Genomic DNA, 27,790 nt, shown 5'->3' with positions numbered 1-27,790 from the left:
TATTTGTACATTTACTTTCCTGCACATAAGTCAAATAAATATATTTATATTATAGTCCCAGCAAGAGCAGAGGTAGACAGAAAGGTGTACAGATCACAGTGTAATATAATTAAATTCAGTGCCCTCAGGTTTTTGTGCTGCATTGTTAATACTATGCCAACGTGTGTGTGGTTTTACCCCCAGCCCCACCATTCCCGAGGCCTATGGGTGTATCAGAATGCAGCATATAGAGGTAATAATTGGGAGATGGATTGGCAACGGGGACGGGATGGAGGCTGGCAACGGGGGACGGGATGGAGGCTGGTAATGGGGGACGGGGGCTGGCAATGGGGGACGGGAAGGAGGCAGGCAATGGGGGACGGGATGGAGGCTGGCAATGGGGGATGGGATGGAGGCTGGAAATGGGGACGGGATGGAGGCTGGCAATGGGGGACGGGATGGAGGCTGGCAATGGGGACGAGATGGAGGCTGGCAATGGGGGACGGGATGGAGGCTATGTTTGGTGGACCTTCTCTTTAAGTCCTCACGCTCTCAGCTTATAGATCTTCTCCATAAATAACATGACTTTATCATAATCCACGGTGCCTCTCCAATCCCCGTCCTTTTTAAAATAGGACCCAACGATTAGGGCGCTGGCGTCAATATATTCGTCCACATTTTCCAGCGTAACCCCAGATCCGATAAGTACTGGTATTCGGACAGAGCTCTGCACCTCTAGGAGAGGGAGAATGAATAAGAGATTAGGACACAAGCACTGAGTATTGTACATTCTGAACGTATATCTTATACTGTAATAGGGTTCTATAAATGGGCCACAATTATAATTTACTGTCTGTTATATATTTAATACCTCTGAGCTCTCGCGGATCGGCCTTTTGCCCTGTAGCGACTCCAGTCAATATTACGCCATCTGCTAGGAAGAATTCAGCCGCTTTGGCGGTCTCCGATACCGATACATCGGCTGTCAGTGTGTGGGAGCTGAGAGTAACAACATTTATCCAGTTATGTAATGAACGTTATCATAGTCATATCTTTGCAAAAGTTGCCAATTCATTACATCGTGGGCGCTGTACTTATGTTAAAGCTGCAATGGTATGGGTTCGGTATCCCGGCGGAAGTGATTCCGATGCTTACAATACTAGCATCAGAATACCGGCGCCAGCATCACGACCGCTGTAAGTAGCGGGGGAGGGTTAGACACTAGTGGGAGGATTTAGGTTTAGGCACTAGGGGAGATGTTAGGATCAGGCACCAGAGAGGGTGGGTTAGGGTAGGGAGAGGGTGAGCATACCGCCCATCAAGTGTCGGTATGTTAACCCTGTCGGATCCAGGCGTCGGGATTCGGTCTGCCTGGGTCCCGTTTGTCGATATTACATACCGATTCCGCTGCAAAACCACATAGATGGGCTGAACGGTAAGCCGATATCATGCAAATGGTCAATGTTTTTCAATTGTGCATGCCTCTAAGTCAGGGAAAAACTGCACAGCGCACACATCCCACAGCGCGCAGTTGCGGTCAAGACGCACGGTATAGGGAACGTCTTCGAAATGCGCTGGGTGGTGACTGGGAGGTGGCTATTCAGGCGCACAAAGAAGTACCGTCTTATGCGCGTGTTATGGGAGTGTCGCTGAACTGGTTGCGAACTCAGACGCTTAATCGCTCACTCTGGAAGCCATAGTCTGACAAGAGAAGCTGCGCATAACTCGAGTCTGGTGCAAGTTTTGATGATGCAACCGATGATTGAGTAAAAAAAATGCACCAGGCGCTATTATCCTATTTTATTTAATTTAATTTTAATTTATTTCTTATTTCCTATTTTTATGATTGCATTGTATACTGTTTTACATCTTATGTCATTATTTTTCTTATCTTTAAAAAAAAATAAAAATAAATAAATTGTAATTTGTTAACGGATACTTATGCTCTGTATTGAAAATTCTCTCTCTAATAAAAATGATTTGAGTAAAAACGCTCAAAGTTGGCGTCTCAGTCCTGGCACAGTTAGACGCACAGCGGTACACCGGGAGAAGGGCCGATACTAGCATTAGCGTAAAGTATCCGGAGTGACTACGGTAAAAACCGCTGAGCGGTTGCAGCAGTCTGTGGTGAGATGCAAGTTGCCATTTTCTCTGCGAATCCAATTAGCAACTTGCACAGAACCAGTCAGAGTGAATTCGCATTGTCCCATTCACACACTACGGGAGGGTGAGAGATGGTAGAAAAAAAAATCTAAATTTTAAGGTTAAAATGTCAGGACACCGTGCAGAACAGACGCACTAAAGACCTCATTCAGAGCCGCTCGCAAAATGCGAGCGCTCGCTCTGAATGAGGGCGGCCGCTTCTATGTTCAGAGCTGGCCTCCTGGCCGCTCGCTAGGCTGTGGGTGACCACCCACAGCTTTAGCAAGCGGCCAGGTTGATGATCGCGTTGGTCAAGACCATCGCGACCATCGGGGCTTGCGACGAGACCCTTGTGGTAGGGTCTCGTCTGCCGCAAGCCCCAGTGAGCTTTCGGCTCCATTAGAGCCGGAAGCTCACCACTGACATCACTCGTGATGTCAGTGGGGCCGCCCCCAAACGGCAGGTGTTCTGTCGGGGACGCCTCCGTTTGGCAAGCCCCCCCCGGCCCACAAAACGGTGCGAGCTGTCGCCCCTTTTGTAGTGAGCCCCGGGGCGAGAGAATTTGTCTCTCGCTCCGGGGCTTGCACACGCGCAGTGCGGCCGCTGTGCGTGCGCAGGGCCTCAACATCGACCCGCTTGCGAGCACATAGGCGCTTGCGAGTGGGTCTGAATGAGACCCTATATCTTTTTCCATTTAAAAAAAAAAAAAAAAAAAAGGACATTTCAGCCATTTGACACCATTTAAAAGTACGGTACTTTCCTTATGCCCATAAAGAGCCTTCTATACGGTCCTCTAACTGCAATTACCACGAATATGCATTTTTATTTGGATTGGAGAATTGTTGTGTGCGCGCATTCATGCAAAGTCTGAAACGTTTCATGAAACAAACTCGCAACTAATTGGATTGACCCTAATGTGTCCTTAACGTTTATATGCGAGTAATATATTAACCATAGCTCAAGTTTGCTTTGCTCGCACATGGGGCTCGATTCAGACTCGCTCGCTAGATGCGTTCGTGCGCAGCCAGTGTATACAAATCCCGCGATCGCACGGCAAGGCATTAGTACGCCCACTATGTCTTAGCGTGTGATCGTGGTGTGTAACAAGACGCCCACCAGCCTGTCTTAAGATGCCCACTAATGCACATCATCTCCAGGATGTGTATGTAACCATCGGTAGCATCGAGTACCATCGGATACATTAACAGCGCTTGTGTTTGACCATACCCTACCGCAAGCATTGCGAGCATTTCAGTGTAAAATTCAGCCTCTGAAATGGTGTTGACGCTCAGGCACGCCTGCGTTCGCACCTCCACTCCCCCGTTTCCAGCAGCCTGCCCGTTACCACCCACAAACGGCTTCTCCTGTCACTCATTCAGCCGAGCTGTCTATGCGCAGCGAGCGAACGCTTCCCGATCGCTCGGACTGGTTCGCACACGCCCACTGCGATGCATATGCACGCGCAGATTGCAAACATCGGCTGGCTGCGTGCGAACGTATACTAGCGAGCGGGTCTGAATCAGGTCCATGGATGGCTCCTGATCCTCTTCCTTTTTCATCCTGGGTGTCCCTGGTTAACGTAAGAGTTTCCCACCAACGCTTTACGTGTCAGAAGCGAAAGTGCCCCCTAATATTTAATAGAATATGGACCCCCTGGCAGGACTCTCCCACTCCACACGGTGACCTCCGGTGAAATGCCTCTGCTGGCAGATGTATGATACTTTTTATGTTTTCTTTTTTTCTTCTGGAACTGTGAAATGAGGACACATTTCTGGCCCTGCATGGACTATTGCCTATTCCTCACTTCTCATACTCTTTATGATTGTTCCTGACCCGTATTTACTCTGATCCCTAGAAGTATGTTTTATTGGTTGTTATTGTGTCTTACGCTGCGAATTTTACTATATTGTGCTCGTAATTTTCTGTTTGTAGTATCCCACAGCTTTTACTGTGTCCGTTGCTATATGTATGCCCTGTTTTTGATGTTTTATTTTGTTTTGTAATATTATTTTGTTTTGTAATAATATTATTTTATTTTTTTACTATATTACTTATTTTTTTTTAATATTTAAAAATAAAATGTGAAAGTTAAAAATACAAAATAAAGGTACAAACTAAGGGCCTGATTCAGACCCACTCGTAAGCGGCTGTCCGCTCGCAAGTGGGTCGATGTTGTGCACTGCGCATGCGCACGACGGCGGGAGCTCCGTCGTGCGCATGCGCCAGACGCGACGAGCGAAGGAAAGTCCTTCGCTCGTTGTGTCTGATCAAAGGGGGCGTGCTGTTGATGTTGATTGACAGCACGCCCCCTTTGTTGGGCGTGCCGGGGGCGTGCCTCCCTGACGGGGGCGTTCCCAAGGGAACGCCTACCGTCAGAAGCCTGCCCACTGACATCACTAGTGATGTCAGTGGGAGTGATTTTGGCTCTGATAGAGCCAAAATCACTCCGGGCCTTGCGGTTGAAAACCTCAACCGCAGGCTCCGGCTCGCAGTTTCGATGGTCGCGATGGTCACGACCATCGCGGCCATCAAACTGCACGCTCGTATAGGCTGTGGGTGGTGACCCACAGCTATACGAGCGTCCAGGAGGACGCTCCATTTTTATGGAGGGCGGCCCTCATTCAGAGCGTGCGCTCTGCTCAGAGCGTACGGCTCTGAATGAGGGCCTAAGATCAAAATACAAAATGAAATTACAAATTAAGACAAAAAAACGTCGTCTTCCCCTTTAAAAATCAAATGGAACTCTCCTTAGCCGCCGCGGTGTGAATGTTGCGACCAGCTGCGTGAGGGGAATAGCTAGCCGCGACTCCGTACAATATAGCAGCCGCGCTAGTGATTTATACACTGCCGGTGGGAGGGGTTAAGTTGCAATTAGCCAATAAAAACAAATCTGCTCGTCATCATTATCATCAGAGCATAGGTTGCACCAGGGAGTCACGCACCCACTAGAGCAGGGGTAGTCAAAATGTGGCACTCCAGCTGCTGCAGTACTACACATCCCAGCATGCCCTGCCGAAGTTTTGCTTTTAGGGCATGCTAAAACTGAGACAGGGCATACTGAGATGTGGTTTTCCGCAGCAGCTGTGATGCCACACATTGCCCATCCCTGCGCTAGATATTCCTCTGCATATATGTTCCTGTTCGGGTAAATACTGGTCGCATTTGTGTTGACACAGCCTGTCACTATAGGAAATTTGCAAACACTACAAGTGGAAAGACGCCCCCTGGTGGTGAGGTTAAAACTAATTTTGTTTTTGGCATAAATCTTCTTCCCATAGTGAAATTAGACGACATTCCGATATATTATATATATAATAGTGGGTGTATGTGTATATATGTGTGTGTGTATGTGTGTATATATATATGCTTGCTTCGGTGCCCTCATTTTACAGGGAGCGACGTCCCCACAAATATATATATATAGCGTTCCCACTAGGCTGTCCCAGTGGGGCGCCGCGCCCTGCTCTGTTTCTAAAGGACAGAAGTCACCCTGCCCTCCGGTGCGGCACCCCGCTGAAACAGTCTGCAGTTTCTGCCCCCTCTCGCGGGCCACAGTGATCCGCAGGCGAGGAAAACGGCGCTGCAGAGGTCACCGCCAGTGAATGGACCTAGAGTGAACACTATATATATATATATATATATATATATATATATATATATATATGTAATGTGTGTGTATATATGTTTTTGTATGTGTATCACAACTAGGATATGAAGTGGCTCAGATTTTTACTCTGGATGGGTTGAGACCACTAGCGCTAAGAGGAAGGCTTTGTGTAACGGGGCTTTCATAGGGGGACCATATACTGTGTGGTTGCCTTTGATTAGGAGACAGAAGACCAAAATGTACACCCCCTGTGACAGCAGGAAGGAGATTGGGGTAACACACGTTTACCTGTGCTTCTTTTTAACATCAGCAAAGATCTGAATGTGCTCAGCGCTGACTGACTTGCGGAACCTCAGCAGATCCCCTGCACAGGCGTTCACCATGCCTTCGTCAGCCACATGGGAGAAGACAAAACCCTCGGCTCGGATGAAGTCCAGACCTGCACCACACAGCACAGATCTCCTTACTTAGACATACACTCTGGTCAATCACCTCAACCCGCTATACGCTCTGGCCAATCACCTCTACCCGCTATACGCTCTGGCCAATCACCTCTACCCGCTATACGCTCTGGCCAATCACCTCTACCCGCTATACGCCCTGGCCAATCACCTCTACCCGCTATACGCTCTGGTCAATCACCTCTACCTGCTATATGCTCTGGCCAATCACCTCTACATGCTATACGCTCTGGCCAATCACCTCTACCTGCAATACTCTCTGGCCAATCACCTCTACCTGCAATACTCTCTGGCCAATCACCTCTACCTGCTATACACTCTGGCCAATCACTTCTACCTGCTACTCGATCTGGCCAATCACATCTACCTGCTATACGCTCTGGCCAATCACCTCTATCTGCTGTAAATCCATGTACTAGAGTGTCTATGTCTCCTCATTCACAGGAGGGACTAATGGTGAAGGCCCCTGACACTAGCAAACTGCTGGCGATTAGCTACTTGTGAATAGTGCACTGACACTTGGTGCTTTCCTCCTCGCTCGGGGATTGATTATACTTTTGTTTGTGTATACAATATAAGTAGTTGTTCATCTTCCTCTGTAGCTTGCCGAGCCGAGTAATTAGTGCCCTTCCCCCCTCTTCAGCGCATCTGGCTTTGCATATGGCTGGAAATGGCGCTATTTTTGCGTGCAATCTGTATTATGCCCCAGTGTCTTACAGGCGAAGATGGGAAAACCGGCCATGGACTAAGGGCCTGATTCAGAGCCGGACGCTATTTGCGGACGGTCGTCCAGAAAATAGGGCTGGCTATTCAAATGAACCGTTCGCTGTTTGCGGTCTGTTCACGCCTCTAGGTCTGAACGAGCGAACAAATCTTGCGGTCGTTTTTTGGATAACTACGCCCCCTGGCCGCTCGCATCCTACGTCATGTCCACTATTTATTAGATTAATCGAGTACATCGACCAGCGTATGAACTGCTCGCTATTCTTGTGGTTGGTTTTTGCTACCACAATTTTGCGAGCAGTTCTGGCTATAAAATAACCCAGTGACGTGGTCAGTGACGCTGCTGTATTAATTATGCACACCCTTAAAACGCCCGTTTTGACCTTAAGCACGCCTGCGTTCGGATCTCCACTCCCCGTTTTCAAGCACCTTCCCCTGTTACCACCCACATACGCCTCATTCTGTCAGCAGGGATTCGCTATTTAGCAAACAAACGATTTTCGGCCGCACTGACTGGTTCGCGCATGCGTATTACGATCCGGAACGAACGAGCGGCCGCTTACAAGCGGCTCTGAATCAGGCCCTAAGAGTAGAGATGAGCGGTTCGGTTCAGATGTTCCCACCAAGTTCGGATCTTAGACGGAGGCAAAACGTTATCTTTCACAGATTAAATCTGCACTTGGCGGGAAGATCAGAGCCAAAACCAAACCACTCGCCTCTAACCAAGAGTCACGTAAACGGGTCAGGGCAGACCGACACTTGGGCTCATACAAAGTTATCTTTGCAGATGCCATTGGCTGTTACACAATCTTAACTGTGGGCCTGATTCAGCGAGGAACGCAAAGGAAAGAACGCACGCACCCGGCCGCTGCGAGAATATGCTAATCAATGCACACGCACGGAGACAGCAGCACAAGATGCAGACACCCAGCCCCATACTAACCCACCCATCTCCCTTTACTCACAGCCTGATCAGCACGCAAAATAGCATAAACATCGGTAACATTGAGACCCATCGGAACCATTAGCACAATAGTGGTTGGCCTGACCTGCCGCAGGATTTTGGCCGCTTCCTGTGTACAGCTGACTGTATGGCTGCCCATGCCGCTGCACTGCCTTAATTATGCACACCCCTAAAACGGCGTCCCAATGCACAGGCACGCCTGCGTTCGCCCGACCACCCCCCGTCACCACCCACAAACGGCACTTCCTGGCAATCAATGTCGGAAGGGGTCTGCGTACACGCTGCGTATAGTCTGCGTACGCTTACCCGATCGCACTGGCTAGTTTGCGCATGCGCAGTAGGGAAACATCGGCCAAGTGCGTGCGTTCTCTCCTGTGCGTTCCTTGCTGAATCAGGCCGTGTATCCAGTGTTTTTTCCAAGCTCATCCGCTATTCTTTAGTACAAATGCGCAGGTCTCCTACAGCTGTTCCATGGATGTATGTGGGCGTATCAGGCATATTCTTCCCATGGGGATGTAGTGTAATCCTGGCTGTAGGGACACCAGTCAGAATCCCGTGGCTAGCATCCTGACGGTAAGCAGTAGGGTTAGGGGGAGGGTTAGGGGTTATGCACTAGGGGGAGGGTTTGGGTAAGGCATTAGGAGAGGGAGGTTTAGGCTTTGGATACTTTCCAACCTAACCCTGTCGGGATTCTGACCACCGGAATCCAGAGCGCCAGCATCCTGTACCCAACTCCTTCCCATGGGGATCCTGACGCCGGAAGACCAGCACCAGTGAAGATCCCGACTGCGCTAAAGGTAAGTACTAACTTACCCCCCCCCTAACCCTCCTTTAGGGGTGCCTATCCCCCCTCTAAGGGCCTAAACCTAACCCCCCCTCCCCGCTGCCTAAACGTAACACTCCGGGGGGGGGGTGCCTAACCCTAACCTCCCCCCCCGGGGGTGCCTAACCCTAACCCCCACTCATCCTAGCCTAACCCTTCCGGGGGGGGTGCCTAACCCTAAGTCCCCCCCGGGAGCCCGTAACCTAACCCCTCCCAGCTTACCTTCGATTGGGATGCCGGGCTCCATGCATAGGTAAAATGACAGGTGTCGGGATTTCGACGCCTGTCATCAGACCCCTGCCGGGATTAGACAGTCGGGATGCCGACAATTGGCATTTAGACCGTCGGCATCCCAACTGCATACCTTCTCATGTGCCTCTCCTGTTGCTGTACGTCTCGTCATCATAACCCGAACATTGCTCTCGGAACACAGACATTTACAGCATTGGGGTCAGACCAGGGAAACGGGTTCTTAAAGCAAATTAGAGGCAATCTTTTTGGTTTTTTGGATAGTGTCAACACCAGCCAAGTTGAACATAAATGGTGGTAATGAGACGTTGTGAGTATGGATTTCATCGTTAGATCTAGGCGGGTTTGGTTTTAGTAAATAAAAATGTCAGGACTGGAGCCTTTTCATATTAAAGCCCCTTCTATAAAATGTTTTTAATTCTTAAGGAAAAGGCTGGTGCCTCCATTGCACAATGACCCTTCCGAGCAGGTTGACCATTTCCCGGGAAAGCTGAATAAATTTGCCAATCAACCGTCTCTACCTGCCCGTTCATGTAGGCATTGGCCCACAGCACTAATGGGGCCCTGTGGAAACAGGTGACTGGCCAACCAGAACTGCCCACTGGGGCCAAATCAGAGCAGGCCTGGTTATTAGGTACTTTGACAGACCAACCATGTCTGTACGGGCAGCTATCCAGGTAACTGGCCAACCAGAACCAGAACTGGCCAACCAGAACTGCCCACCGGGGCCAAATCAGAACAAGCCTGGTTATTAGGCACTTTGACAGACCAACCATGTCTGTACGGGCAGCTATACATCCAGATGGACACTTCTTTAAACATGTATTATTCTGTAATACCAACACCTCGGAACGAGGGAGAATAAAACCGGAGTCCTATCCCAGGCCTGGACGAAGCTTGTAAACTGCAACGCGTGTATTTTTGTTAAAACATGTAATATAGAGCCAGAGCCTTGTTTTTACATCACATCACAGTCATATTGGAAATGCTTCAAAAATGTGCAAAAATAAATAACAAATTTGCAATGCAGACAGGCCGCCAGTTGTGCACACATGGATGACAGACGCACGGATTAGGGAGGGACGCCGAAGTGGGATGTGTTACCTGCTGCGAGGGCCACTGCTAGCGCCTGCTGATTGGCGCAAGCCAGCATCTGAACCCCTAGAGGAAGGCGAGGACAGGTCTGCCGGACAGCGGCACAGATGGCCGCCATAGCTGCGGTGATCTCCGGCCCAACGTGAAGGGTGTACGGGATGTCATTCATGTTCTCTACTATTAGGCCGTCCTGACAACAGAGAAAGCACCGGGATCAGCAGTTTCTCCAACAATCCAAAGTGCATGTCACTCACTGTACAAAGTCACGGTCACAGGCCCGGAGCAGGACAGGGGGGCTCGGCAAACAGATACAGCCCAGGCTGATCGCAGGGGCTTGTCAGGAACATCTGAGCGACTGAGGCGTTCACCTCACCATTACACTGTCTGAGATCATCAAGAAGAGCCAGGAATCCGCTATGGGGACCCTTAGCTTTAATCGTTATTTAGGAAAGGATTGTGTAGTCCTTACAGCAGTAGAATTAGGGATCTGTATGCCTGAGAGATACATATTTCTCCTAATATATGGACGAAAGTATCACTTATAAGGTCAGAAAGTGTTGTAAGCAGTATTAATATTCTCAATTGACTCGTTTATACATGGCTTACGCATCTAGGACCTCATTCAGACCCGCTCGCAAGTGGGTCGATGTGGAGGCCCAGCGCACACGCAGCGGCCGCACTGCACGTGCGCGAGCCCCGGAGCGAGAGAGAAACTCTCTTGCTCCGGGGCTCACTACAAAAAGGGCGGCTGTCGATGGTGATCGACAGCTCGCACCGTTTTGTAGGCGAGGTGGGAGCGTGGCTGGCCAAACGGAGGCGTTCCCGAAGGAACGCCTGCCGTTTGGGGGCGGCCCCACTGACATCACTCGTCAGTGGTGAGCTTCCGGCTCTATTAGAGCCGATAGCTCACTGGGGCTTTCGGCAGACGAGACCCTACCACAAGGGTCTCGTCGCAAGCCCCGATGGTCTTGACCATCAACCTGACCGCTCGCTAAAGCTGTGGGTGGTCACCCACAGTTTAGCAAGCGGCCAGGAGGCCGGATTTTCAAAAGGAAGCGGCAGCCCTCATTTAGAGCGAGCGCTCGCATTTTGTGAGCGGCTCCGAATGAGGTCCCTAGTGTCTCTCCGGCTGCTGGGGAACTATAAGACCCAGAATGCTCTGCCAGCATCGGCATGCATACCGAGGATCCTCCTATATGTCGGATGACAGGAGACAAATAACAAGAGACGCATTTAACCCTTACAATTCCAGCTTTCCTGTACAGTTCAGCCTCCTGGCAAGCCTCTTCTACAATCTGTGTCACCGGCAGCACCGAGCGAGGCGTGCCTAAATCCAAAGAAAGGGAGGATAAAGGAGGTCGATAGTGTTGATGGTTATTGATTCGAAATACAGACCACCACCTACCGGGTAAAGCTTTTAGGTGTACCATGCCGACCACAGCCGACTTCAGTCTTCCAAAGAGTTGCAAAAACTTCATGGCCTTAAAAGCAAAAAAAAACAATACAAAATCACACAGTAATTACAAACAGAAAAATATTACCTTGGGGTGTCCGGTCTCGGGCGCTGTGTCACGCTTGCGGAGTTCAATTATGCAGCGGAAATGTATATGTTACTAAGATATAACAACTGAGGGGCGGATTCAGCTTCGGCCGGCAGCTTTGCAGTTCCGTCCTTGCTAATATGCAAATGCGACAGAAGATGTATGACACCCCCTGATGTATTTGCGATCTTAGCACACCGAGGTAGCAGGCTGGGACCACCACCACACCTGCTTACTCAGGGCCTGATTCAGAGGCGTTGGTTTTTTTTTTCCGGCCTCCAGGCTGCTCGCACAGGTGTGGGTGACCACCCACAGCTTGTGCGAGCGGGCTGGCGATGTTCACGATTATCGCGACCATCAGGCTTGCGGCGAGACCCTGCGGGAGGGTCTCAGCTCCCGCAAACCCGAGTTGACTTCCTGCTCTAATAGAACAGGAACCCACTACTGACATCACGAGTGATGTCAGTAGGGCCGCCCACAAATGGCAGGCGTTCCTATGGGAATTCCTGCGTTTGTGCAGCCACCCCCCCTCCCTGCCTACAAAACGGGGCGAGCTGTCAATCAACATAGACAGCCGCCCTGTCTTGTAGTGAGCCCCGGAGCGACGGAGCTGCCGTCGCTCGCTGGGGCTCGCGCATGCAAGTGGGGGAACATCGACCCGCTTGAGAGCGTTGTGTTCTCGCAAGTGGGTCTGAATCAGGCCCTCAGTCTGTCCGACTTGCGAGGGCAGGAAACTGCGTCCGTAGACGCAGTCCCTGGCCTTGCCACTCCAGGAAAATGAGTCCGAAGGCGCCCCCATTTCCGGGCAGGCCAGACCACTCCACCCCAGCACTGCCCCTGATTCACAGGCAGAGGCACGGAAGGGTCCGCATGTGATCATGCAGGGTTCTGCATTCGCAGACTGGATCTTGCGCACACGCAGATTCCCGATAATCCGTCCAATGCTGAACCTGGCCCTGAGACGAGACAATATTTTATTTATTTTTTACTCTTTCTATTCCATTGCAGCTGTTTTTAATATGACTTTCTCTGTACAAAATGGTCCAGGGATAAAACACAGGAGAAGGCCACACACAGGAGGTATGAGGAAAAATCAGCATTACATGCACCCCCGGTGACTTAACCCGCGGGCTGACCGAGATTCCTGCACTTAGGGCCTGATTAAGAGCCGCTCGCTCTGACAGGGCAGGGCCTCTTGGCCGCTCGCATAGCTGTGGGTGACCTCCCGCAGCTATAGCGAGCGGCCATGATGATGGTCGCGATGGTCAAGACCATCGCGATCATCAGGCTTGCGACGAGACCCTTGTGGTAGGGTCTCGTTTATCGCAAGCCCCAGAGAGCTTTCGGCTCTAACAGAGCCGGAAGCTCTCCACTGACATCACTTGTGATGTCAGTGGGGCCGCCCTCAAACGGCAGGCGTTCTCATGGGAACGCCTCCGTTTGGGCAGCCACCCACCAAACGGGGCGAGCTGTCACTCAACATCGACAGCTTGCCCCCTTTGGTGTGAGACCTGGAGCGACGGAGTGCCCATCGCTAGCCGGGTCTCGCGCATGCGCACGACGGAGCCGGCTCCGTCGTGCGCATGCGCTGTGGGCCACCATCGACCCGGTGGGTCAGCGTCCAATAACCACGGCTTTAACGCACAAGAAAACTGACTGGTAATTGAACAGCTCCAGGCATTAAACCAAGAGCTATACCCACGTGGCATGCATACAGTGATGTGCTGACCGATTGGAAAACACAGGTACCTGCAGGTTCAGAAGTTGAAAATGTTCTCGTTTGGGGAGGTCTGAGAGAGGAGCATGGTTGGACTGGCCCACACGGGGCACAGGGGATATCCCTGGTGGGCCCCATTGCATGAGATCCTTACCACGTGCTCTAATGTCAGGTTCCAGACTGTGCACTTGAATTATACATTGTTACTCTATTAGAAAGTCAGTAACATGATCTCTAATGTCTGTCCAAGCCTGTGGGAGCTGGCCTCATCCCATGTGGCAACTGACCACTCTCAAAACCATGGGTCCCACCACTGCAATCTCCCTGGTGGGCCCTTCATGCTCCAGTTCAACACTGGAGAGGAGGATGGGGTGTTCTTAACTGGACAGGACATCAGGTCAGATACACAACCTATGTATGTACTCCCGCGGTTCTCATACCGCTTAGGGCCTGATTCAGAGCCGAACGCTCTTACCAGAGCGCTCGCTCCGAATCAGGGCCCTCCTCCATGAAAATGGAGCGTCCTCCTGGACGCTCGCATAGCTGTGGGTGACCACCCACAGCTTATGCGAGCGTCCATGATGATCGGGCTTGCGACGGAGACCCTGCGGTACGGTCTCGCTGCCGCAAGCCCTGGAGTGATTCTGGCTCTATCAGAGCCAAAATCACTCCCACTGACATCACTAGTGATGTCAGTGGGGCCAGCTTCAGACGCCTGGCAGCCACGCCCCCGGCACGCCCACCAAAGGGGGCGTGCTATCAATCAACATCGACAGCATGCCCCCTTTGGTGCGAGACCCGGAGCGACGGAGAGCCCGTCACTATCCGGGTCTCGCGCATGCGCACGGCGGAGCTCCCTCCGTCATACGCATGCGCAGTGCGGCAACATCGACCCACTTGCGAGCGTCCTGCGCTCGCGAGCGGGTCTGAATGACCCCCTTAGTCTGTGATGCTACCGGCAGGTGAGAGTACATGCTGGAACCTAATCCTGCTGCAGGCTGATAAACACAGCATAATGGTGACCTCTAGGGACTCCAGGCAATACACTAACCTGGGCCTCCCCCTAACCTCTGCACGGTTTGTAAAAAGAAAAACATAGAAGTGCAGGGACCTAGGGCCTGATTCAGAGCCGGACGCAATTTGCGGACGTTCGGTCAGGAAAAGGGGGTGGCTATTCAAATGAACCGTTCGCTCTTTGCGGTCTGTTCACGCCTCTATGTCTGAACGAGCGAACAAAACATGCGATCGTTTTTTTTGATAACTACGCCCCCTGGCCGCTCGCATCCTACGTCATGTCCGCTATTTATTAGATTAATTGAGTACATCGACCAGCATATGAACTGCTCGCTATTCTTGGGGTTGGTTTTTGCTACCACAATTTTGCGAGCAGTTCTGGCTATAAAATAACCCAGTGACGTGGTCAATGACGCTGCTGGTTTAATTATGCACACCCATAAAACGCCCGTTTTAACCTTTAAGCACGCCTGCGTTCGGATCTCCACTCCGCGTTTTCAAGCACCTTCCCCCGTTACCACCCACATACGCCTCATTCTGTCACTCAAATTATCAGGCATCCGCTATTTTGCGAGCACATGAATTTCGACTGCACTGACTGGTTCGCACATGCGTATAACGATCCGTACGCATGCGCAGTTGTGCGAACATCGCTCAGAGCGAACGAGCGGCTGCTTACGAGCGGCTCTGAATCAGGCCCCTAGTCAGGAGCCTAATGTACGATGTATAATGTACGATGTACGATGTATAATGTACGATCGTGCTCTGCCTGTGATAGTGCTAGGTGCCAGTCAGATGCAGATGTTGGTTTTGTTTGGCTAGCTTCCCCCAATCTGCTTGTTTCATGAATATGACTGTTTATAAAAGCGAGATAAAAAAACAAACACCCCTTTTCCACAGGTCCGGCTACTTCACTGCATCAGACACTGACCCTTACCTTAATGCTGCAAGACTTGCGAGCAGGGCCCTCTTACCTTTATGTCTGTCTGTTACTACCCAGTAGGGTTCTATTAATGTTATTTCCATTTGTAAATCGCAACGGAATATGCTGCGCTATAGAAGAAACATAATAATAATAATAAGCTGTTTTCTACGAAAAGTAGGAGCGCCAGGGGAGGGGGAGGCAGGCGGGAAGCCGGCGGTCACAATGCCGACAGCCGGCTTCCCGACTGCTTAAACCCGGCAAGATACAAATGACAGGCATCAAAATGTCGACGCCGGTCATTGGACCTACGCCGGGAGCCCGTCACCCGGCTTACCAGGCGAAGGTATGCCAGAGCGCTGGGAGTGGACAGCCGCGTGGGGGGGGGGTGTTAGGATAGAGGCTCCCGGCGGGGACCCCCAGGAGGGTTAGGTTAGGGGAAGGGGGGGGGTTAGGGTTAGGCATCCCCAGGGGGAGGTTAGGGTTAGGCTGTGGGGAAGGAGAGGTTAGGTTTAGGCACTTGGAGGGAGGTTAGGGTTAGGCACCCCTAAAGGAGGGTTATGGGGGGGAATTAGGTTAGTTCTACTTACCCTAAGGAAGATCGGGATTTCCTCCTCTGTCGGGCTGCCGCTGTCAGGGTTAAAATCCAAGGGAGGGGAGGAGGACAGTGAGTATAAAAGTCCCTGGCACTCAGAAGGGGGGGGGGGCAGAAGTACAAGGTGACATAATACGTCCCATCCCCCTCCCTGGAGAAAAACATGGCGCCATGCAGTTACGACAGAGGACCCCCGACAAGAGAAGTCTGGAGATGTCAGCGGGTCGCACTGGTGTTAGAAACAAGACAGACAATAACTTATATATTAGGGAGGACATATTAGTTTAAAATACCTGAAGTACATTTATCAGGCATTTATACCGCTAAATATCTCTCCCCTTCTTATCTCTTCCCACCCTCTGCCCGGGCAGTAAAGGTACATTCAGTATGTACATAGGGCCTGATTTAGCACGGATCACGTAGTGCCATCGTAGCTGCGATTACGCACGCAGTTCTGCTTCGAAAATATGCGGTTTGCAATCGCAAAGCCAGCAAGGACGCGCCCACTACCGCTATCTCACATCCGTAAGACCTGGCATATACATCAGTAACATCGGCACCTCACGCCCAATCACAGCAGCCCTGACCTGTCTCAGACACTGCAAGTCTTGTCGCACGCAGTGAGTACACAAGCCGCGTATGCCGTCGCAGTGGCTAATTTATGCACGCCCAAGTAACGGCGTTCAAACGGACAGGCACGCCTGAGTTTCTCCGACCACTCCCAAAACGCTGACGTCCCGTGACTCAGTCTGCGATGGCTTTCTTTTTTGCGTGCGTGATCGCAGTGAGATCGTAATGCTATCTTAAGCACACACACACTGTCATGCATAACCATCGACCAATCTGCGTACGCGGTTGCAATTTGCGATCCATGCTGAATCAGGCCCACAGTCCAATAGGAACACCTTATGCCAGGGACACATAAAGGTCTGTAGAGGGGATTCCGCCAGTTTGTGTAGCTTAAATGTGAAAATCCGCACAGCACATACCCATAAGGACGCAGGCGTGTGCAGAGTTGTTTGCATACGGCATTTGCGCCTCCTTGCGGCTGGGGAGGCTGAACTGGCGAAGGAAGGGGCGAGCAACGCAGGCGTAGTACAGTAAGGTTGTACTGGCACAATTGGGATCAGATTCAGACCTGCGTGGCCATGTAGCTATTCCCAGCACTCGCTGCCTGGGCTAGTACTGGAAAAAATCAGGGGGACAATGAAGGGTATTCAATTAGAGGCGAAAAGTGGGAACATTTTCGCCTGTACGACTTTTCGCCTCATTCGCCTGTTTGAGAGGCGAAATCATTCCATGCGCGTCCCCGCTATTCGCCTAATTCAATTGCAAAACAGGCGAAAAACGAAATAGGTGAATGCGGAACAGGCGAAAAGTACTGAAAGAATTGGGGAAATCAGTCTGTACCCCATAAAAAGATGCCATGGGGCAGGGATGGGGAACCTCCTGCCCGGGAGCCTTATAAGGCCCTCTGTATCATTGGGTCTGGCCCTCAGAGCTTTTTTCTGCTAGCCTCATATGGCTAGTAGGGTGCCTAGAACTGCATCCTCCAGCCAGAATCTATACAGCAGTGCCGCCTGGAACGTCCTTAGGACACTTCAGATTGTCACACCGCTGCCCTTACAGCTCCCCGGAGCATCCTCAGGATGCTCCGGGCATTGCTGTAATCACCGGCGATTGTGACCCCGCCCCCATGTGACATCATGCCCAGGGGGCATGGCCTAAACCAGGCCCGCAAATAATGTTATATATATATATATATATATATATCTCAAATGGCCCTCTGCAGAAAAAAGGTTCCCCACCCCTGCCATAGGAAATCAATATAGATGTGTACTAATAGCCCTAATAAGACTATTTTGGGTACTTAAGTTGTGTAAATTGCTTGTTATTAGCGTCTTTGTAAAAGTGGTGAAGAATGGCATAAAGCTGTATTTTTTGGTGATAATAAGTAGTCCTGTCAAATTTGGGGTACTTGAAAATGGGTGCTAGCATGTTTTTATGTCTCTAAAGTGAACTTTTTAAAAAACGTGAAAAATCCACCTGCTGCGGCACCTGCAATCCCAAAAACACCTGACCCATCCTTGCAGCCCCCCAAGAAGCCTACATCGCTAGTTTTTATGCTTGTTCCCCAACTTTTTACATTTTCACCCCAACAATGACATGTCTTTTTTGGGGTGTTCTTAGGTTTTGTTTTTTTTGCAGATTTGTCTTTTGGGGAGGCTGTCCCAAGAGTTGAGTCGTTTCCCCATGTTTTCACCACAAAATAAAGATTTTGCATTTCTTTTCTCCTGCTATTGATTGGAGAATCTTTTTTGGCGAATTCAATGCATCGAGTTTCCGCTTAGACAAAATCGTCCTGGAATTGAATTAGGCGTAAAGTTTTTAGGCAAAATTTTAGCAAAAAAAAAATGGTGAGAAAGGCTTTTCGCCTCTAATTGAATATGGCCCAATGTGTTGAGTTCTCGCCTATAAGTTGGCAACAGCACTAGGCTATGACAGGCTGCACCGAGGACACTATAACAGGGAAGGGAGCATCTAGAGAATGGAGGGCCTATATGCAGCCTCCGTGCGGCTCACCCTTCTCCCCGGCATATATCCTTCGTCATGTTTCCGGTAACATCTGCGGCTCTGACGGAGAGGTATAACTGTCCCATCACAGTCCAATAATAATTTAGTACCATCCCTTACAATAAATGAATCCATTAATTTTATTTTCTACTACAATCCTGCTCCTCGCACCGTATGACTATACAACGAGACCTGAAGATCGCTAGCCCCGAGCTGGTATAAAATTCACGCCCTTGTGCAAGCTATAAATGGACGCGTGTCCGTGCGGACAAGGGCCCTGATTCAGAGCCGGACGCTCTGACCAGAGCGCTCGCTCTGAATCAGGGCCCACCTCCAATATTATGGAGCGTCCTCCTGGACGCTCGTATAGCTGTGGGTCACCACCCACAGCATATACGAGCGTGTAGGACCATCGCGACCATCGCCACTGCGAGCAACAGCCTGCGGTTGAGGTTTTCAACCGCAAGGCCAGGAGTGATTTTGGCTCTATCAGAGCCAAAATCACTCCCACTGACATCACTAGTGATGTCAGTGGGGCCGGCTTCAGACGATAGGCGTTCCCTTGGGAACGCCTCCGTCTGGCAGGCACGCCCCCGGCACGTCCACCAAAGGGGGCGTGCTGTCAGTCACCATCGACAGCACGCCCCCTTTGAGGAGACACTCCAAGCGAAGGAAAGTCCTTCGCTCGGCGCGTCTCGCGCATGCGCACGACGGAGCTCCCTCCGTCGTGCGCATGCGCAGTGCAGACCATCGACCCACTTGCGAGCGGACAGCCGCTCGCGAGTGGGTCTGAATGAGGGCCAAGGTACGCCCTAATGTGCCCTCTTGTCCTCTTTTATCTCATTTCAAAGATGCTCTTGCACCGCGCAGCAAATATTTTGTACACACAGCGGCAAATGTCCTCCAGAGCGTATTTACTGCGCCTAAATGCAGATTTGCGTCACTTTTCCTTTCTGCAATACAAACCTCAAAAAAGGGGCTGCCGTAGATATTCTACTCAGAACATTCGCAAATATATAAAAGTAACGCCCCCGTATGGCGCAAATGTGCGCGGTGCCCGAGAGAGTTATGTGTCAGAGGGAGGAATGAAAGATGCAGTTTCGAGAGATGGATAAGCTCTGACAGAAGTGGCGAGGAAATAGGACTTCATTCAGAGTCGGTCGTAAGCGGCCGCTCGGTCGTACGCCTAACGACCGAGAAACTGAAAAAGGAAGCAATCGCACGGCTGGTCGTGACGCCCATACATGAACAATGCACTTCCTCTAGCTAACGAGTGATAACAGCTAACGATCAAGTCAGTCGCTGTATGTTAATTTTCTTCTGATGGTTGCGGCCGCTTGTGTTGTATTGTTCAAATGTCATTTAGTTCATGCTGATGTTTTACTGGTAGCGCGTTTGTAAATAAAAAAGATTTTAAACCCGCATTTTGGAATAATAATGTTGTGGTGTTGTTAAATGCTTGTTAAAATTAACAAAAAAACGCATAGAATAAGCCATCCCCATGAAATGTATTTCTTATTATTATTTGCTAATGCTAACGCAGCTGAATCAATTACATGCCAATTAGCAGTGTTATTAGCTACAACAAACGATTGTGTGGCTCAAAATAGAAACATCAATCCTAACATCAATAACATTCGATAGTATCGATTGTAGTGTGGGGCTTGCGGGTGCTCCTACCCTACCTCAAGCTGTACGATCAGCCAGGCCTCTAACCTGCTCACTGAGTGACGTTCTACTACTTCCGGCCTTCTATGTCGGTCGTAGCAAGTAATTTATGTACGCCCCTAAAGCGGTGAGGAACGCCTGCGTTTTCAGACCACCAACCCCGTCAACACCCACAAACGGCCTTTCATGTCAATCAACTCTCGGAAGCCACTTCCTGCTCGTAAGCCGTACGATCGACAGCATTTTGGATCGCAAGGTCTCGTACACACATGCGCACAACTAACCGTGCGCATGCGTGGTTTGGGAACATTGGATGCTTACGGCCGACTCTGAATGAGGTCCATAGAGAGGAACTTGCGACTTCCAGAGCTCGCCATAGAGAGGGAGAAGCCGGTTGTGATGCACTATAAAGTGTGTGTACACAGTGACCGTGCACCGGCTTACGAGAGACTGCGCTACAGCCGGGTAACTGACATAAAAGCGTCACCCCACGTACACTACATCGTGTCCAAGCAGGGGTTATATAAAAGTCTCCATGCCTTGACGGAACGTGGGCCATTTGGCATTGTATTTCTATTTCCTATACAGTTGAGTTTATGCAACACTTCTGTTATCAGTCATTTCTGAGAGAGATTATAGCTACTACCCGCCCTGGGTGGGGCTCGCTCTAAACACTTTTATCCTGCCAGGGCGTCTCGCTGAGACTCCGATAATCTTTTATGTCTACCCCAGGCTCCTTCCAAGTTTAATTTCACACTTAGCACAGACTGTAAAAACTAATATGGAAAAAGACCACTCAAAATGGGCACAGAACATAACTGGGCACAAACGCACATTATTATGGTACATGTGGCATAACCAAGGGTAAAGCAACCGGTTACATGACCGGGCCTCCTACTCTGGCAAATAACATGGTTCGGGTCAGTATAATCAGTCTAAACTAGTTTTTGGATCATACTAAAGTTTAGAGATGGCCATTGACCATCGATAGTTAGCAATCATCGACGATTAACTGTTAGTGGCCGATGGTTTGCCATCGATGGCGGAGCGCCTATGGTTCTTTGCCATCAATGAACGAGTGGGAGCAGATCGTCTTTTTTTTTCTTGATGGGATGAAGCTTAGCCCCGCCCCTAGTGGCCACTAAGCCTGGTAACCTGCTTTTGATTGGCCCACGTTCCGACGTGCCCCCAGCAGCGGTGGCCATCGAGAGGTGCAAATAATTGATGGTACACCATAGATTGTTTTTCTGTTCCATCGATGGACACCCCACCGATGACTATCCCTACTAAAGTAGATAATAGCACATTTTCATTCGACACGGAAAAACAAATTAGTACTAAGGGGCTGATTTGAGGTGGACGCAATGGCAATGTTTACAGCAGTTGAGCAATCATTTGCTGCTGCGCATGCCCCGAAACGCCTACTCGCAATCACAGAGAACATCTCTTCTACATTTGTAGATTCAATGTTTCTAATCAGGACTGAAAATATAGGGACTGATTCAGAACCCGGACGCTAAGCTGCGTTCACTCGCTATGAGCAATGGTCGCTCGTCTGCGCATGCATCACAGTGCGCGAGCCAGTCACTGCGTCCGGGAATCGTGCGCTTGTAGTACACAGACTGGACGCTACTTTGAGTGACAGATAGCGCCGTTTGTGGGTGGTAACAGGGGAAGGTGCTTGTGAATGGGGGAGTGGATGTGCGAACGCAGGTGTGCCTTGGAGTTTAATGGGCATGCATAATTAGCATGGAGGAGTCATTGTATACATCACTTGGTTGATTTTCAGACTGCAGTGATCGCAGTGCTTGCGTTGGGGTAGGGGCTACCTCAAGCGCTGGGTTCAGCTCCGATGGCTCTCGATGTTACTGATTAATCATACACTTCCTGGAGATGATGTGTTCTAAGAGAGGAAAGTGGGCGTCTTTACACACCAGCGTACGCTGACTGCCGTCGCTCTATAAGACATAGAGGGCGTCCTCGCGCCACACAGTGCGATCGCGGAATTTGCATACCCGGCCCCTTGTGCCAGCGAGCGATCACGGCTTTGCGTCCGGGTCTGAATCAGGCCCATATTTCTTTGTCATGAGCTTTTAGCCGTATTGACAAATGATGATACTAAATTAGACGTGGACGCAATTATCAAATACTATCTGCGGCCATTTAAATTCTACAATCGTGATGTTAAAATGTCATACTTAGCTACTCTCCCGGAACGTCAAGGGAGGGCGGGCTAGTCTCACCGGAAGCTGCCCACTTCCTGAGTAAATTGGGTGGCCTGTACAGCGGGATTTGCGCCACCGTGACCCCGCCATGTCGGTAATCGTGAAAGTGTATAGCGGGGGCCACAGTGATGCAAACACCGCATCACGCCCCCCGAACTAAATCTACACAGAGGGTCCTGCAGGGTTTTCCAGTGCTTTATATTCTGGTACTTGATGATCTATTAATAAAACGTTAGGTGACTTGTCCGAGATGACAAGGCGCGGGGTCACTGATACAGCAGAGAATTACGCTCTGTATGTAGGAACGAGGACAGATACTGCGTCACTCTATCCAAGTTGCTAACATGGGATATGCCCTGACACATTCTAGATCAGAGCTACACCCACCTGTAGCCTACAAGCCCCGAAGGCAGCCATATTGGGAGCTGTACCAATAACCATTGCAGTGGACTAGAACTTAAAATCAGATCACAGAATGACCATCAAGGGCATAGAGTAGAAAGAGACAGCTTTCAATTACACCCGACGCCTGAAATTGGGCAAAATGCTGGTATAATGCACTATACAACCCCGACATCTGGATAACACCACAAACATGTGACCGGTCTGTGGGTAACAGACAAAAGCTTTTGATTCCCTGGTCTAGACCTTAGATTTATGTGATATATATCGTTCAGTACGCTGGCTCGTGTCTACACACCATATGTCTGTGAACAATGGGCCTGATTCACCAAGGAACGCACAGGAGAAAACGCACGCACTTGGCCGATGATTCCGTACTACGCATGCATCGTACGGGCGCGTACTAGCCAGCGTGATCGGGTAAGCGTATGCAGACTACACGCAACGTGTACGCAGACCCCTTCCGATATTGATTTACAGGAAGTGCCGTTTGTGGGTGGTGACAGGGGGTAGTCGGGCGAACGCAGGCGTACCTGTGCGTTGGGACGCCATTTTAGAGGCGTCCATAATTAAGCCAGTGTGACTATGCACGCAGTGATGAGACTCCGTGCACACAGGAAGTTGTCAAGGTCCTGCGCAAAGTCTGGTCAACCACTATTATGCAAATATGGTCGATGGTTCTCGATGTTACCGATGTTTACGCTATCTTGCGTGCTCCTCAGGCTTTAAGTAAAGGGAGATGGGCGGTTTAATATGGGGATGAGCGTCTGCACCTTGTGCTGTGGTCTCCGTGCGTATGCATTGATTAGCATATTTTCACAGCGCCTGAGTGCGTCTGCTAGCGTGCGTTCCTTGCTGAATCCGGCTTAATGTCATTCACCGATACATTGTGTCGGCCGTGCAGCAATGCAGATTCGATACATCTTGCAGATATATTTTGCGCATCTTCTGCTGTGTACGGGCGTTACACTGGCAACAGGAACCGCCAAATATGACATCACAGCTGGGCGGGCATTTAAAAGCCCACCCAGTTGTGACGCCTGGCCATACATATCAAGCGGCCGATTGTTGAGGTTGAGTATTGGGTCGCTCAGGTGTGTACCCAGTACTAGTCTAACACTGCCTGCACTTCAACCCATCTGATGTGCCAGTCATTTACCAAAGGATGCAAATGAGGGTCATCAGCCAACTACATCTTAGGCTGTGAGCTCATTTGTACACTGCTGCATAATACATAACTAGTAATAACATGTTGCATTATAAAGGATAATAAATAACTTGTGTGTGCCCTTCACTGCAGACAATAGGCCTGATTCAGCGTGCACTGCCAATCGCAGATTCCCGATCACACGCGCGGGGAACCGCTCGCACTGGGAGACACCCATAAATATACACAAAGATACAGAAGGGGATCCACTCACACAGTGACACACACGCACGCGCACACACACACACACACACACACACACACACAGGGATCCGCTCACACCCAGTAACAACACACAGGGATCCGCTCGCACAGACAAAGAGGGATCAACTCACACGCAGTGACACACACATACACATTGGGATCCTCTCACACGCAGTGACACACACATACACACGGGGATCCGCTCACACGCAGTGACACAGACACATGGGGATCCGCTCACATGCAGTGACACACATACACACAAGGATCTGCTCACACGCAGTGACACACACATGGGGATCCACTCACATGCAGTGACACACACACACACCCACCCACCCACGGAAACCACTTGTACAGGGTGACACCCAAAGATATACACGAAGATACAGTATGGGATCCACTCACACGCAGTGACACATACATACAAACCGCTCGCAGATGGTGACACACACGCGGGAAAGCGCTCGCACAGGGTGACACCCAAAAATATACTTAAAGATACAGAAGGGGATCCGCCCACATGCAGTGCCACACACATACGGACGGGGATGTGCTCACTCAGTAACACACAAAGATACACACAGGGATCCACTTGCACATACACAGAGGGATCCGCTCACACGCAGTGACCCACACACACACACATAGGGATCGTCTCACACAAAGTGATACACACGGGGATCAGCTCACAAGCAGTGACATACACACAGGGATCCACTCACACGCAGAGATACACACTGGGATCCGCTCACATGCAGTGACACACACATACACATGGGGATCCGCTCACAAGCAGTGACACATACACACCGCTCGCACAGGGTGACACACAAGCGAGGATGCGCTCGCACAGGGAGTACACAAAGATACAGAAGGGGATCCACTCACACACAGTGACACACACATACGCACGGGGATCTACTCACACCCAGTAACACAACATACAGGGATCCGCTCACACATACACAGAGAGATTTGTTCACACGCAGTGACACACACATACACGCGGGGATCCGCTCACAAGCAGGGACACACACACATACACATGGGGTTCCGCTCACACGCAGTGACACACACAGGGATCCGCTCACAGGCAGTGACAAACACAGGGATCCGCTCACAGGCAGTGACACACACACAGGGATCCGCTCACAGGCAGTGATACATACACATGGGTATCCACACACACACATATACACACAAGGATCTGCTTACGCGCAGTGACACACACATGGGGATCCACTCGCATGCAGTGACACACACACATACACACGGAAACCGCTTGCACAGGGTGACACACAAGCACACACACTCGGGGACCCGCTCGCACAGGGAGAAACCCAAAGACATACACAAAGATACAGAAGGGGATTCGCTCACACGCAGTGACACACACATACAAACCGCTCACACAGGGAGCCACACATGCGGGAAACCACTCGCACAGGGTGACATACACACGGAAACCGCTCGCACAGGGTGACATACACACAGGGATCCACTCGCACATACACAGAGGGATCCGCTCACACGCAGTGACCCACACATACACACAGGGATCCGATCACAGGCAGTGACACACACACATACTCATGGGGATCCACTCACACGCGCTGACACATACACACGGGTATACCGCTCACACGCAGTGGCACACATACGCGGGGATCGTCTCACACGCAGTGATTCACATACACATACGGCGTTCGGCTCACACGCAGCGACATACACACGGGGATCCACTCACACACAGCGACATGCACACATACACACGGGGATCCACTCACACATACACACGGGGATTCACTCACAGGCAGTGACATACACACGGGGATCCACTCACATGCAGTGACACATACACATAGAAACCGCTCGCACAGGGTGACACACAAGGACCCGCTCGCCCAGGGACACACCCAAAGATATACACAAAGATACAGAAGAGGATCCGCTCACACGCAGTGACACACACATACGCACGGGGATCTGCTCACACCCAGTAACACACAAAGATACACACAGGTACCCGTTCGCACATATACAGGGGGATCCGCTCACACACAGTGAAACACACATACACACAGGGTTCTTCTCACACGCAGTGACACACACAGGGATCCGCTCACACGCAGTGACACACAGGGATCCGCTCACACGAAGTGACACACACATACACACAGGGATCCGCTCACACGCAGTGACACACACATGGGGATCCACTCACATGCAGTGAACCACACATACACATGGGGATTCGCTCACACGCAGTGACACACACATACAGACGACACACACGCGGGAAACCGCTCCCACAGGGTGACACAGAAGCACACACACGCAGGGACCCGCTCGCACAGGGAGAAACACAAAGATATACAGAAGGGGATCCGCTCGCAAGTAGTGACACACACATATACACAGGGATCCGCTCACATGCAGTGCCATCCACACACGGGGGATCAGCTCACACGCAGTGACACATACACGAAGTCCGCTCACACGCAGTGACACTTATGTGGGGATCTGCTCACATGCAGTGACAAACACACACACAGGAATCTGCTCACAAACAGTAACACACACACGGGGATCCACTCACACGCAGTGACACTCCCATACACACGGGGAACCGCTCACACGTAGTAACACACATACACATTGGGAGCCGCTTACACGCCACACACATACACTCTGAGAACTGTTCACACGCAGTCATAGACACGAGGATCCGCTCACATGCAGTGACACAAACAGGGATCCGCTCATACCCATTGACACACATACACACGGAAATCCGTTCACACACAGTGACACATACACATGGGGATCAGCTCACATGCAGCGGCATACACACGGGGATCCTCTCACACGCAGTGAAACACACACATGGGGATCCGCTCACACGCAGTAACACACACATAGGGATCCACTTATACGCAGTGATACACGCGGGGATCCGCTCACAGGCAGTGGGACACACACAAACACACTGTGAACCGCTCACATTCAGTAACACACACATACAAAGGTAGATCCGCTCACAAACATGGGGAACCGCTCACACGCAGTAACACATAGACGCCGGGATCCGCTCACATGCAGTAACACACGCACATACATGTCGGGATCCGCTCACAAAAGGATGACACGCACATGTACGGCAGGATCCGCTCACACAGGGTGACACGCGCACATATACGCCGGGATCCACTCACACGCAGTAACACATACATGCTGGGATCCGCTCACACCCAGTAACACACGCACATACATGTCAGAATCCGCTCACACAGGACAACACGCGCACATATACACTGGGATCCGCTCACACAGGGTGACACACGCACATACACATGGGGATCCACTCACACGCAGTGACACATACTCATGTGACGCTCACATATAGTAATAAGTGCATATACACACCACAGGGATACACTCTCACACAGTGATACACACATACACTCATGTGATGCTCACATATAGTAATACACAGAGATAGACACACACATACGGGATACACACATACAGACACACACAGGCATAGGGATACACACGGCTTCCTCACCACCAGATCCCGGGACCCCCCAGGCAGCAGCTGCTACTTCGTGTTTACACCCGGCTCCTGCGCCCCACGTGCCCGCGCGCTTCCGGGGCACAGCACATCCCCCCTTG

General features: G+C 50.7%; 1 protein-coding gene across 2 annotated transcripts; it reads right to left on the bottom strand.

The window, feature by feature from the left end:
• Positions 1 to 26: 26 nt before the first annotated feature.
• On the bottom strand, positions 27 to 27,773 carry LOC148500956 (uncharacterized protein F13E9.13, mitochondrial-like). Of its 2 annotated transcripts, none has more exons than XM_088451069.1 (7): positions 27,684 to 27,773; positions 11,449 to 11,524; positions 11,288 to 11,370; positions 10,053 to 10,233; positions 6,017 to 6,167; positions 851 to 978; positions 27 to 714 (listed from the first exon to the last, which is right to left on the bottom strand). In XM_088451069.1, exons 2-7 carry the CDS (start codon positions 11,519 to 11,521, stop codon positions 524 to 526), a joined length of 807 nt encoding a protein of 268 aa, XP_088307195.1. In that variant the 5' UTR covers positions 11,522 to 11,524; positions 27,684 to 27,773; the 3' UTR covers positions 27 to 523. The 2 variants fall into 2 exon arrangements, with proteins under 2 accessions (XP_088307195.1, XP_088307196.1); XM_088451070.1 differs by lacking the exon at positions 27,684 to 27,773 and adding an exon at positions 15,828 to 15,846.
• Positions 27,774 to 27,790: the final 17 nt, after the last annotated feature.

The sequence above is a fragment of the Taudactylus pleione genome, unplaced genomic scaffold (genome assembly GCF_031769625.1).
Source record: "Taudactylus pleione unplaced genomic scaffold, aTauple2 ptg000537l, whole genome shotgun sequence".
NCBI lineage: Eukaryota > Metazoa > Chordata > Amphibia > Anura > Myobatrachidae > Taudactylus > Taudactylus pleione.
Note: the sequence above shows the minus strand (reverse complement) of the source record. Positions and strands in the feature narration are given on the sequence as shown.

Excerpts from the sequence above, each read along its gene's own strand:
- LOC148500956 (XM_088451069.1), bottom strand. The coding sequence starts at position 11,521 with ATGAAGTTTTTGCAACTCTTTGGAAGACTGAAGTCGGCTGTGGTCGGC. Across the intron at positions 10,234-11,287 it reads TGTACAGGAAAGCTGGAATT|GACGGCCTAATAGTAGAGAA; the intron begins GTAAGGGTTAAA and ends CTCTGTTGTCAG. Across the intron at positions 715-850 it reads CGATCCGCGAGAGCTCAGAG|AGGTGCAGAGCTCTGTCCGA; the intron begins GTATTAAATATA and ends TCCCTCTCCTAG.